The sequence below is a fragment of the Bos indicus x Bos taurus genome, chromosome 23 (genome assembly GCF_003369695.1).
Source record: "Bos indicus x Bos taurus breed Angus x Brahman F1 hybrid chromosome 23, Bos_hybrid_MaternalHap_v2.0, whole genome shotgun sequence".
Lineage (NCBI taxonomy): Eukaryota > Metazoa > Chordata > Mammalia > Artiodactyla > Bovidae > Bos > Bos indicus x Bos taurus.
This window is the reverse complement of record NC_040098.1, coordinates 8,251,794-8,265,525: the sequence shown is the minus strand read 5'-3', so window position 1 is coordinate 8,265,525 and position 13,732 is coordinate 8,251,794. Positions and strand designations below refer to the sequence as shown.

General features: G+C 42.3%; 1 protein-coding gene across 1 annotated transcript; it reads right to left on the bottom strand.

The window, feature by feature from the left end:
• Positions 1 to 1,215: 1,215 nt before the first annotated feature.
• Positions 1,216 to 1,605, bottom strand: LOC113881838 (histone H2B type 1-like). The gene has a single exon (XM_027524967.1). The coding sequence runs from the start codon at positions 1,594 to 1,596 to the stop codon at positions 1,216 to 1,218; it is 381 nt and encodes a 126-aa protein (XP_027380768.1). The 5' UTR covers positions 1,597 to 1,605.
• Positions 1,606 to 13,732: the final 12,127 nt, after the last annotated feature.

The following is a 13,732-nucleotide window of genomic DNA, read 5'->3' as shown; positions in this document are numbered from 1 at the left end:
TCTTGAGACTTATTTCGTCACCAAACATGCGATCTGCTTTGGAGGATGTCCCCCGTGCACTTGAGAAGAACGTGTGTCCCGCTGCTTTTGGGTGGAGTGGGCACTGCAACTGGGCGGAGACATGAGGGTCATTGACTCGATGGGTCAAGAGATTGGGTGAGGATGCGGCAGCCGGCTTGTGGGAGGCTCCTCCTTCAGCACACACACCCTCCCTCCATCCAGGGAGACTTAAGGGGAGGAATGTGTGTAGATTCAATGTATATTTCTGCAATTTCACTTCAGCTAAGGAAAAAATGTATATATTTGTTATCAGTATGTATCTTTTCTCAAGATTCCATTATTCCATAATGCATCTCAATTATTCAAATTTCTTTTTTTTCCCAGAAGTCCTTAAAAAATTTTTTTTTATCTTTTAAGCCCAGAGAGAAAGGTTGAATTAACAGAGTTTAAAAAACCCATGTCTCTGAACCTCTATAGTTTCTCTGTTAGATCTTCCATGGAAGAGACAATCAACAATCTAATTCTTTCCTTCAGGATGCAAAGTTGTTACATCCAAATTCCTCAACTCCTTAGAGTAAAAGTCTCAAGAAATAGTATCACATAGTATCATAACAGTGAAACTTCAATAATTAATTTTAAGAAACCCTTTCAGACTTCTGCAACCAAAGAAACCAAGCTTTTTATACTTCTTTTTTTAATTGAAGGATAATGGCTTTACAATGTTGTGGTGGCTTCAGCTGTACATCAACATGAATCAGTCATAATTGTATATATATATCCCCTCCCTCTTGAGCTCCACCCCACATTCCACCTGTCTAGGTCATCACAGAGAGCCAGGCAGGGCTCCTGGTATTATGACTGTTCAATTTCAGTAGAAGTACATCTCAGGCCAGTTTTCAGAAAGGCAGGTTATAGGAGAATGTGACCAGAAAAGCATTGCTCAAATGCATAAATCTGTTATCTAATGTTCATGAAGCAATGAAACCTGAGACTGAATTTCTAAATAAACATTTGTAGCTACAAATGAACTAGAGCCTTTTCTTCTCAGCTTAGTATTTCCTTCTGCCCTATAGTGAAGTCGCTCAGTCGTGTCTGACTGTTAGCGACCCCACGGACTACAGCCCACCAGGCCCTCCGTCCATGGGATTTCCAGGCAAGACTACTGGAGTGGGGTGCCATTGCCTTCTCTGTTAACAGCGGCTAGGCATATTATATTTACTTGGAGCTGGTATACTTGGTGACAGCCTTAGTGCCCTCGGACACGGCGTGCTTGGCCAGCTCCCCAGGTAGCAGCAAGCGCACGGCGGTCTGGATCTCCCTGGATGTGATAGTCGAGGGCTTGTTGTAATGCGCCAGGCATGATGCCTCGCCAGCGATGCGCTCGAAAATGTCGTTGACGAATGAGTTCATGATTCCCATGGCCTTGGACAAGATGCCGGTGTCCGGATGGACTTGCTTCAGCACCTTGTACATGTACACGGAGTAGCTCTCCTTGCGGCTGCGCTTGCGCTTCTTGCCGTCCTTCTTCTGGGCCTTGGTCACAGCTTTTTTAGAGCCCTTTTTAGGGGCAGGAGCTTTTTTAGCCGGTTCAGGCATGTCTATAATGACAACACCCAACAACACAGAAAAATCTGAAAATGCCCTATAGGTTCAGACTAATACTGATTGTAATTCTCTACTACCACCTAGTGGAAAATCCATCTGTTTCTTATTTTAAAAATTCCATAGTAAATTCCATAGTAATTCCATAGTAAATCAGATCAGATCAGATCAGATCAGTCGCTCAGTCATGTCTGACTCTTTTCGACCCCATGAATTGCAGCACGCCAGGCCTCCCTGTCCATCACCAACTCCTGGAGTTCACTCAGACTCATGTCCATCGAGCCAGTGATGCCATCCAGCCATCTCATCCTCTGTCGTCCCCTTCTCCTCTTGCCCCCAATCCCTCCCAGCATCAGAGTCTTTTCCAATGAGTCAGCTCTTCGCATGAGGTGGCCAAAGTACTGGAGTTTCAGCTTTAGCATCATTCCTTCCAAAGAAATCCCAGGGCTGATCTCCTTCAGAATGGACTGGTTGGATCTCCTTGCAGTCCAAGGGACTCTCAAGAGTCTTCTCCAACACCACAGTTCAAAAGCATCAATTCTTCGGCGCTCAGCCTTCTTCACAGTCCAACTCTCACATCCATACATGACCACAGGAAAAACCATAGCCTTGACTAGACGAACCTTTGTTGGCAAAGTAATGTCTCTGCTTTTTAATATGCTATCTAGGTTGGTCATAACTTTCCTTCCCAGGAGTAAGCATCTTTTAATTTCATGGCTGCAGTCACCATCTGCAGTGAATTTGGAGCCCAGAAAAATAAAGTCTGACACTGTTTCCACTGTTTCCCCATCTATTTCCCATGAAGTGATGGGACCAGATGCCATGATCTTCATTTTCTGAATGTTGAGCTTTAAGCCAACTTTTTCACTCTCCACTTTCACTTTCATCAAGAGGCTTTTGAGTTCCTCTTCACTTTCTGCCATAAGGGTGGTGTCATCTGCATATCTGAGGTTATTGATATTTCTCCCGGCAATCTTGATTCCAGCTTGTGCTTCTTCCAGTCCAGCATTTCTCATGATGTACTCTGCATATAAGTTAAATAAGCAGGGTGACAATATACAGTCTTGACATACTCCTTTTCCTATTTGGAACCAGTCTGTTGTTCCATGTCCAGTTCTAACTGTTGCTTCCTGACCTGCACACAAATTTCTCAAGAGGCAGATCAGGTGGTCTGGTATTCCCATCTCTTTCAGAATTTTCCACAGTTTATTGTGATCCACACAGTCAAAGGCTTTGGCATAGTCAATAAAGCAGAAATAGATGTTTTTCTGGAACTCTCTTGCTTTTTCCATGATCCAGCAGATGCTGGCAATTTGATCTCTGGTTCCTCTGCCTTTTCTAAAACCAGCTTGAACATCAGGAAGTTCACGGTTCACATATTGCTGAAGCCTGGCTTGGAGAATTTTGAGCATTACTTTACTAGCCTGTGAGATGAGTGCAATTGTGCGGTAGTTTGAGCATTCTTTGGCATTGCCTTTCTTTGGGATTGGAATGAAAACTGACCTTCTCCAGTCCTGTGGCCACTGCTGAGTTTTCCCAATTTGCTGGCATATTGAGTGCAGCACTTTCACAGCATCAGCTTTCAGGATTTGGAATAGCTCCACTGGAATTCCATCACCTCCACTAGCTTTGTTGTAAATATCTGGAGAATACCTTGGAGAAGGAAATGGCAACCCACTCGTGTTCTTGCCTGGAGACTCCCAGGGACAGCAGAGCCTGGTGGGCTGCTGTCTATGGGGTTGCACAGAGTCGGACACAATTGAAGTGACTTAGCAGCAGCAGTAAATACCTGATTTCTTATAAAGTTATCTTGTTATAAGAAGTTCAAACCCTACAGAAGAGTGTAAAAAGGGTGAAAGGGCTCCTTTTCTCACTTCCCCTTCCCCTATCACTCTGCTTCCCAAAGGTAACTGTGCCCTGTGTCCTGTATCCTGCAAGAACACTTCCTGTATTTTTTACATATTCAGATGTACAGCAGAAAAATTCTAAGACATCAGCTGAAGATTGTTTTGTCCTTCTATTATAGAGACAGATAAAGCATCACCACTTCATGCCTTGAGTGGCCACAGGCAGACAAAGATGGTCAAAAGGTTAAACTCTTGGAGGGATAGATTAGGAGTTAGAGATTAACATAAACACACTACTATATAAAACAGATAACTAAGATCCACTGTCGGAGAAGGCAATGGCACCCCACTCCAGTACTCTTGCCTGGAAAATCCCATGGACGGAGGAGCCTGGCAGGCTGCAGTCCATGGGGTTGCTAGGAGTCGGACACGACTGAGAAACTTCACTTTCACTTTTCACTTTCATGCATTGGAGAAGGAAATGGCAACCCACTCCAGTGTTCTTGCCTGGAGAATCCCAGGGACAGGGGAGCCTGGTGGGCTGCCATCTATGGGGTCGCACAGAGTTGGACACGACTGAAGCGACTTAGCAGCAAGATCCACTGTATAACACAGGGAACTGTTCTCAGGATTTTATAATAACCTGTAAGGGGAAAGAATCTGGAAAAAATGTATAACTGAATCACTTTACACCTGAAACTAACATAGTACTGTAAATCAACTATACTTCAGTTTTTTTTAAAAAAAGATAAAAAATGGTGAAGCTTTTGAACTTAAAGTTTACTTTTGAAAACTATGGTAGAAGAAAGAAGAATGAAAGGCCTAAATTAGTAAATATCTGGTCAGTAAATGGTAGATTTGGGAAGGACTCCTGATGAAGTTAGTGCCACTTTTCTTGCCTGGAGTCGATACAGGATCTATGGGCTGAGGAGAGTGTCAGGGACTGGATCGGAGCCTTACACTCTAATCCTTCTAAACTGTGTCACAGATGCTTTTGTTTTAGTTTAGTTTAAATAATTTGAGTTTAAAAATCTGACCTACTAAATTCGGGAGCAAAAAAGGAAACAGTATATTTGATGTGCTCTTCTTGACCTATAACCTATTTGGTTTTGCTGTCCCAATAACTAGAGTGACGATAAAACATTTAAAAATAAATGTAAGCAGGTAACATGATAATTATAAGAAGTTTCAGGTCTCTTATACTCAAAGGGTTTTGTTATTTGCTTTTAAAATGATTTAAGAACATGAAAAACTTTATTGAGGTGTAATTTACCTAAAACCCAATGGAACCATTTGAAGTATTCAGCTTGATGAGTTTTGACAAATGAATACACGTGTAACCACCACCTCAGCTGATACATAGAACATTTTTCTTGCGTCAAAAAGTTCACTCTGTCTTGACATTTTGCAGCCACTTCCCACTCTGCTGCTGCTGCTGCTAAGTCGCTTCAGTCGTGTCTGACTCTGTGCGACCCCATAGACGGCAGCCCACCAGGCTCCCCCGTCCCTGGGATTCTCCAGGCAAGAACACTGGAGTGGGTTGCCATTTCCTTCTCCAATGCATGAAAGTGAAAAGTGAAAGTGAAGTCGCTCAGTTGTGTCTGACTCTTAGCGACCCCATGGACTGCGGCCCACCAGGCTCCTCCATCCATGGGATTTTCCAGGCAAGAGTACTGGAGTGGGGTGCCATCGCCTTCTCCCACTTCCCAGTCTAGTCACTTACTAATTTGATTTCTATCACTTTAAATTGATTTTGGGGGAAAAAAACGAAAGGACTTCTGTCCTCAGATTCATTTTGCTGTCTCAATTTCTGGGAAGCAAACCTAAATGTAGGCATACATATTTAATCTAATTAACACAGGACATGCTTTTATTTTTTAAACTATTGGTTCTTGTGACCTTTAGACAATGTTGCAAATCATTTGACAGTTTCTCCACTTACTTTCTCCCTAAAAATTTAAAATTTCACCTCTAAGTGAAAACTTCTAAGATCAATAGTGATTATGTTAACTTTGTAGTCTCACCTAAATGATTTTATAACTTTGGACTAATTTAAATTGAGCTAATCAAGAAATAACTTTTGATTACCTGCAACATGCTTAAAAGAAATAACAATTTATAGAGACAAAGGAAGAAAAATACTGACTCACTGAAAAAGACTGAATCAGCTTTTATGTATATACTCTTAACAATATTTATTTTTTGCAAAACTCAAATTAAGATGGTCAACTTAAGATGAATGGATTAAAAAATGTGGCATATGTGTGTGTGTGTGTGTGTGTGTGTTTGTATAATGGAATATTTCTCAGCCATAAAAAAGAATGAAATAATGCCATTTGCAGCAACCTAGATGGGCCTAGAGATGATCATATTAAGTGAAGTAAGTCAGACAAAGAAAGACAAATACCATATATAACCCAGGGATCGAACCCTGGTCTTCTGCATTGCAGGCAGATTCTTTACCATCTGAGTCACCAAGGAAGTCCCATGTATAACCTATATGTGGTAATAAATAAAATGATATAAATGAACTTGTTTATAAAACAGATTCACAGACAGAGGAAATAAAGTTATGGTTACCAAAGAGGAAAGGTTGGTGGGAGGGATAAATTAGGAATTTGGAAGTAACATACACACACACACACTATTATATATAAAACAGATGACCAACAAGGACCCACTGTATAGCACCGAGAACTATACTCAAAATTTTGTCCTGGTGTGCTGCAGTCCATGGGGTCGAAGAGTCAGACATGACTGAGCAACTGAGCTGAACAGATACAGGAAAATAATCTGAAAAAGAATATGTGTGCTCAGTCACGTCTGATTCTTGGAGACCCTGTGGACCATAGATCACCAGGCTCCTCTTTCCAAGGAATTTTTCAGGCAAGAATACTGGAGTGGGTTGCCATTTCCTACTCCAGGGGATCTTTCCAACCCAGGGATTGGACCTGCATCTCTTGCATCTCCTGCATTGGCAGGCAGTTTATTTACCACTGTGCCACCTGGGAAGCCCCCATACTACACTTGATCTTAGCCGGAAGGCCGAGAAATGAAAAAAAATATATGCACATACATATTTGCATGTGTGCATGCTCAGTCACTTCAGTCGTGTCTGACTCTTTGCGACCCCATGGACTGTAGGCTCCTCCGTTCATGCGGATTCTCCAGGCAAGAATACTGAAGTGGGTTGCCATGCTCCCCTCCAGAGGATCTTCCTGACCCAGGGATGGTACCCACGTCTCTATATCTCCTGCTTTGGTAGGCAGCTTCTTTACCACTAGCACCACCTGGGAAACCCACATATATGTAAAACTATACGCCTGAAACTAACACAGCACTGTAAATCAACTATACTTCAATAAAAAAATGATGGTCAGCTCAGTGTCATACACACATTACTGTATTGTATTAATAAGATTAATTTACATTTAAAGCTGAAGCTGAAAGCTTTAAATAATATTGTCATCTAACTATATTTCTGTACATTTAAAACACATACACAATGATGAATTAAAATTAATAAGCAAAAAAAGAGAGGATTTGTTCAAATTTGCTCTTGGAATATTCACTGAACTCTTAAAAAGAAATAAAAAAGTTTTTTTTTTTTCCCCTTGAGTGTAATCAGCCCAGCCAACAGCCATTTCTTTTCAGAATACTCTCACTCACTCAGTATCCTGATAATTTGAATATTTTGCTGATACTTCCATGTTCTTAAATTGTTTTAAAAACAAATAACAAAACCCCTTTGAATCATGAGAGACCTAAAGCTTCTTATAATTATTATGTTAACTTCTTTATTTTAAAATGTTTTATTTTCACTCTGGTTATTGGGATAGCAAAAGCTTTAACAACTGCCCACTCTTAAGTGCCTGTCCATTTATATTAGTTAAGTGACCAGTTTCCATCTGAAAAAAAAAATTTTTGTCCCCTTCCTGAAGCCTAAACTCTGAATTGAAAATACTAAAATTGTCCAGCTATTTTTTACTCTTAAAAAAACCCTTTCCCCCCCACTGCTGCTGCTGCTGCTGCTAAGTCGCTTCAGTCGTGTCCGACTCTGTGCGACCCCAGAGACGGCAGCCCACCAGGCTCCCCCATCCCTGGGATTCTCCAGGCAAGAATACTGGAGTGGGTTGCCATTTCCTCCTCCAATGCATGAAAGTGGAAAGTGAAAGTGAAGTCGTTCAGTCGTGTCCGACTCTTAGCGACCCCATGGACTACAGCCTACCAGGCTCCTCCGTCCATGGGATTCTCCAGGCGAGAGTACTGGAGTGGGGTGCCGTTGCCTCCGTTCCCCCCACTAGATAGCCACTACTTATTTGACCACTAGGTGGCGCCAAAGGCTTAACCTGTCACCACATGAACTGCAGAAGGACGTTATTTAGGTGCACTTGGCAAGCTTCATACACTTCCCACTACGTGTAGCACTTAGCACACGCTGTGGTGAAGGACAGCACAGCGCATTCACTTTGAAGTCATTCCGTACTCTCAAAAAAGCTACCTTGTGTCTCAACCCCACAATGTAGAAAGAGCTGACAAAACACAGGGTGCTCAATCTTTCTTTGATTAATCTTGTCCGGATAAAAGTATTGCAGATTGTGTGTGTGTGTGCATTAGTTGCTCAGTCGTGTCTAACTCTGTGATCCCGTGGACCGTAGCCCACCAGGTTCCGCTGTCCATGGGATTCTCCAGGCAAGAACACTGGAGTGGGTTACATTTCCTACTCCAGAGGATCTTCCCCACCCAGGGACTGAACCAGGGTCTCCTGCATTGCAGGCAGATTCTTTACCATCTGAGCCACCAGGGAGCCCCACTGCAGATTGTAGGGGTTTATTAATGACTGTAACCCTGGAGAAGGGCATGGCAACCCACTCCAGTATTCTTGTCTGGAGAACCCCATGGACAGAGGAGCCTGGCTGGCTGCAGTCCACGGGTTTGCAGAGTCGGACACGACTGGAGTGACTTAGTATGCACGCACGTAGATGTTTCAGAAAGAGTAAAGCACACTCTGGTTCATATTCCAAGTCTGGCAGGCTTATTTTAATACATTCATTTTAAAGAAGCTTTGTTTCTGGGTTTAAAATACCCTTGTTGATTAGTAGAAACCCTAGTCTTCAATTTACAGGCTGGATTAGAAGACCTTGGAAAGTGGCCAAAGTCCCTCAGTGTCCAGATGTGTACTTACCTTTGGGGTAATGACTGGTAAGTCTTTGTGAAACTGTGAGATTTCTAGATTCTATTCCTCTATTCTGATATTGTTGGTTACTGCGATTAATTAAACCCCACTTGCCTGGAGAATCCCAGGGATGGGGGAGCCTGATGGGCTGCCGTCTACGGGGTTTCATAGAGTCAGACACGACTGAAGTAACTTAGAAGCAGCAGCAGCAACAGGACCAAAGAGATGTTTTCTGTTTTTCTCTCATAATTTCTGAAGCCCTTTGCTAGAAGCTGTCATCAAAATTGGGTCTTCTGGGATTTCCATGGTGGTCGGATGGCTAAGACCCTATGCTCCTGATGCAGGGGGCCCCAGTTCCATCCTGGTGGAGGAACTAGGTCCTGAATGCCTCAACTAAGACCTAGCACAGCCAAATAAAGAAAGAAAAGTGTTAGAAAATTCGGTCTTCTGAGAGAAACAACAGAAAAGGACAATCTCAGGGCTCAGTTGAAATGAGATGACCATGATTTCTTGATCCTCACTCTTGCAGAGCATAGAATTATGAGAACAAACTGGTCAGTGTAAGCTGCCATTGCCACCTGTTGACACTTGTCAAACTGTACCAGGGACTTAAAAATGGGAACTTGTAAGACTGCTTTAGTACAGAAGCAGAGGAAGTCACTAACATAGTCTGTTAGCCCTTTTGTTGCTGTTGTTCAGTCGCTCAGTTGTGTCCGACGCTTTGTGACCCCATGGACTGCAGCACACCAGGCTTCCCTGTCCTTTATCATCTCCTGGAGCTTGCTCAAACTCATGTCCATTGAGTTGGTGATGCCATCCAACCATCTCATCCTCTGTTGTCCCCTTCTCCTCCCACCTTCAATCTTTCCCAGCATCAGGGTTTTTTCCAGTGAGTCAGCTGTTTGGATCAGGTGGCCAAAGTGTTGGAGCTTCAGCTTCAGCATCAGTCCTTCCAATGAATATTCAGAACTGATTTCCTTTAGGACTGACTGGTTTGATCTCCTTGTAGTCTAAGGGACTCTCAAGAGTCTTCTCCAATGCCACAGTTCAAAAGCATCAATTCTTTGGCGCTCAGCCTTCTTTATGGTCCAACTCTCACATCCATACATGACTACTGAAAAAACCATAGCTTTGACTAGAGGGACCTTGGTTGGTAATGTCTCTGCTTTTTATTTTATTTATTTATTTTTAAAATTTTAATTAATTAAAAAATTTATTTCTTTATCTTACTTTACAATATTGTATTGGTTTTGCCATACATTGACATGAATCAGCCATGGGTGTACATGTGTTCCCCATCCTGAACCCCTGTCCTGCCTCCCTCCCCATCCCATCCCTCTGGGTCATCCCAGTGCACCAGACCCGAGCACCCTGTATCATGCATCAAACCGGGACTGTCGATCCTTTTCACATACGATAATATACATGTTTCAATGCCATTCTCCCAAATCATCCCACCCTCGCCCTCTCCCACAGAGTCCAAAAGACTGTTCTGTACATCTGTGTCTCTTTTGCTGTCTTGCATACAGGGTTATTGTTACCTTCTTTCTAAATTCCATATATATGCATGAGAGTCCCTTGGACTGCAAGGAGATCCAACCAGTCCATTCTGAAGGAGATCAGCCCTGGAATTTCCTTGGAAGGAATGATGCTAAAGCTGAAACTCCAGTACTATGGCCACCTCATGCGAAGAGTTGACTCATTGGAAAAGACTCTGATGCTGGGAGGGATTGGGGGCAGGAGGAGAAGGGGAGAGAGAGGATGAGATAGCTGGATGGCATCACTGACTTGATGGACGTGAGTCTGAGTGAACTCCGGGAGTTGGTGATGGACAGGGAGGCCTGGCGTGCTGCGATTCATGGGGTCGCAAAGAGTCGGACACGACTGAGCGACTGAACTGAACTGAACTGATACTGTATTGGTGTTTTCCTTTCTGGCTTACTTCACTCTGTATAATAGGCTCTAGTTTCATCTACCTCATTAGAACTGATTCAAATGTATTCTTTTTAATGGCTGAGTAATACTCCATTGTGTACATGTACCACAGCTTTCTCATCCATTCGTCTGCTGATGGACATCTAGGTTGTTTCCATGTCCTGGCTATTATAAACAGTGCTGTGATGAACATTGGGGTACACGTGTCTCTTTCGATTCTGGTTTCCTGAGTGTGTATGCCTAGCAGTGGGATTGCTGGGTCATATGGCAGTTCTATTTCCAGTTTTTTAAGGAATATCTACACTGTTCTCCATAGTGGCTGTACTAGTTTGCATTCCCACCAACAGTGTAAGAGAGTTCCCTTTTCTCCACACCCTCTCCAGCAATTATTGCTTGTAGACTTTTGGATAGCATCCATTCTGACTGGCGTGAAATGGTACATCATTGTGGGTTTGATTTGCATTTCTCTGATAACGAGTGCTGTTGAGCATCTTTTCATGTGTTTGTTAGCCATCTGTATGTCTTCTTTGGAGAAATGTCTGTTTAGTTCTTTGGCCCATTTTTTGATTGGGTCATTTATTTTTCTGGAATTGAGCTGCAGGAGTTGCTTGTATATTTTCGAGATTAATTCTTTATCAGTTCCTTCATTTGCTATTATTTTCTCCCATTCTGAAGGCTGTCTTTTCACCTTGCTTATAGTTTCCTTTGTTGTGCAGAAGATTTTAATGTCTCTGCTTTTTAATATGCTGTCTAGGTTGGTCATAGCTTTTCTTCCAAGGAGCAAAGTGTTTTTTAATTTCATGGTTGCAGTCAGCATCTGCAGTGATTTTGGAACCCAAGAAAATAAAGTCTGTAACTGTTTCCATTGTTTTCCCATCTATTTGCCATGAAGTGATGGGACTGGATGCCATGATCTTAGCTTTCTGAATGTTGAGTTTTAAGCCAACTTTTTCATTCTCCTCTTTCACTTTCATCAAGAGGCTCTTTAGTTCTTCTTCACTTTGGTGTCATCAGCATATCTGAGGTTACTGATATTTCTCTCGGCAATCTTGATTCCAGCTTGTGCTTCATCCAGCCCAGCATTTTGCATGATGTACTCTGCATGTAAGTTAAATAAGCAAGGTGAAAATATACAGCCTTGATGTACTCCTTTCCCAAGTTGGAACCAGTCTCGTTCTGACAGCTTCTTGACCTGCATGCAGATTTCTCGGGAGGCAGATCAGGTGGTCTGGTATTCTCATCTCTTTAAGAATTTTCCACAGTTTGTTGTGATCCATACAAAGGCTTCAGAATAGTCAATGAAGGAGAAATAGATGTTTTTCTGGAACTCTCTTGCTTTTTCTATGATCTAATGGATGTTGGTCAGAGAAGGCAATGGCGACCCACTCCAGTACTCTTGCCTGGAAAATCCCATGGACGGAGGAGCCTGGTAGGCTGCAGTCCATGGGGTAGCTAAGAGTTGGACATGACTGAGCAACTCCACTTTCACTTTTCACTTTCATACATTGGAGAAGGAAACGGCAACCCACTCCAGTGTTCTTGCCTGGAGAATCCCAGGGATGGGGGAGCCTGGTGGGCTGCCGTCTATGGGGTCGCACAGAGTCAGACACGACTGAAGCCACTTAGCAGCAGCAGCAACAGATGTTGGCAATTTGATTTCTGGTTCCTCTGCCTCTTCTAAATCCAGGTTGAACATCTGGAAGTTCTCCATTCATATTTCTGTTGAAGCCTGGCTTGGAGAATTTCGAGCATTACTTTGCTAGCGTGTGGAATGAGTGTAACTGGGTAGTAGTTTGAACATTCTTTGGCATTAAGATAGTCTGCTAGCCCTAGATCAATGGAATAAGGAATAAGACTGAGTGAAACTGTTAACCCATATTTAATTGTGGTGATTTGTTTTAGAATATGGTTTTAAATGTTCTGTTTTCTGATAAGCTTGTGAATAAGCCATTTTATTTTCTTCTTATCTATCTATAATCCTCAACGTTAGCCTGTGCCTGTGGAAAATGAAACTCAGTGTTCTTTGAACCATGTCTTTCTTGTTCCAGTGAAACTTCACAACTCAAGAAAAGTATTCTATCTAAATCTTAATATAGACTGAAAACTACTCAAGAAAAATGAAAGATAATGATGACCCTAATGACTGGAATTCCGACAAATGCTTTTACAATTTTTAAGCTTAGAAAAATCCCAACTCTTCTTGGTTAAAGGATAGTGAGTCAAATTTTGCTTTTTAGAGCTACCATACCTCTAGAGACAATGAAATATTTTTGTGGCCAGCCTCGCTGGTGGAATATATGATGATTCTATAGAAAATCTGGTATATGGTTCTTCTCTGCAAATACTATGCCAAGTGCTTTTATGGGTTGCTTTGTCTTTATGGCAATGTAGTGATAAGCAGTGGTTCACATCCCCTAATTTGGAATCCTGAGCAGGCCAGAAATGTCACATGTAAAAGAAAATCTCATTTAATTGGGTATGACCAGTCAGTAATAAGAGAAAGGACTGAAGTTTATATGTGGAAACAAGGCCTACGAAATCCTCTGAGCACATCAGTTCCTAGTTTATTAAGTCACTGCCTGACAGGTGGAAAGGATGTTTTTTATTTCTGTTTTTAAAAAATATTTATTTACTTATTTGACTGCACCAGGTCTTGGTTGCGGCATAAGGGATCTAGTTCCCTGATTGAAATGATTGAACCCAGGACCCCTGCATTGGGAGCATGGAGTCTTAGCCACTGGGCCACCAGGAAAATCCCAGAAAGGATGTTAATTTCTGGTGAGCCAGGATCATTGATGAGCTTCGGGTGTCTCAGAGAAAATGAGATTTCATCCACAGTGAAAGGCCCTATCAGCAAAGCTCTGAGAAGGTGAGTTGGGGGAGGGTTCTTGGAATCAGTAAGTTGATACATGGCAATAAAATTATTTCTGGTTATCAAAGGGGTAAATAAAACTATGACCTTATGGGCAAAAGTCTTCTAGAGAGACGACAACTCTCTAGTCTTAACATCACTGAGACCTCTATTTGTTAGCCACACAGCAAGGCGATCGTCACATCTTATTCTAAAACAGACCATATAAAACAGCCTGTCAGATTAAGGACATGGAGTTAGAACATTTCCGGAAAATTTTATTTGGTCAACTCATTACCTTAAGGGTAGGAACCATGTAGG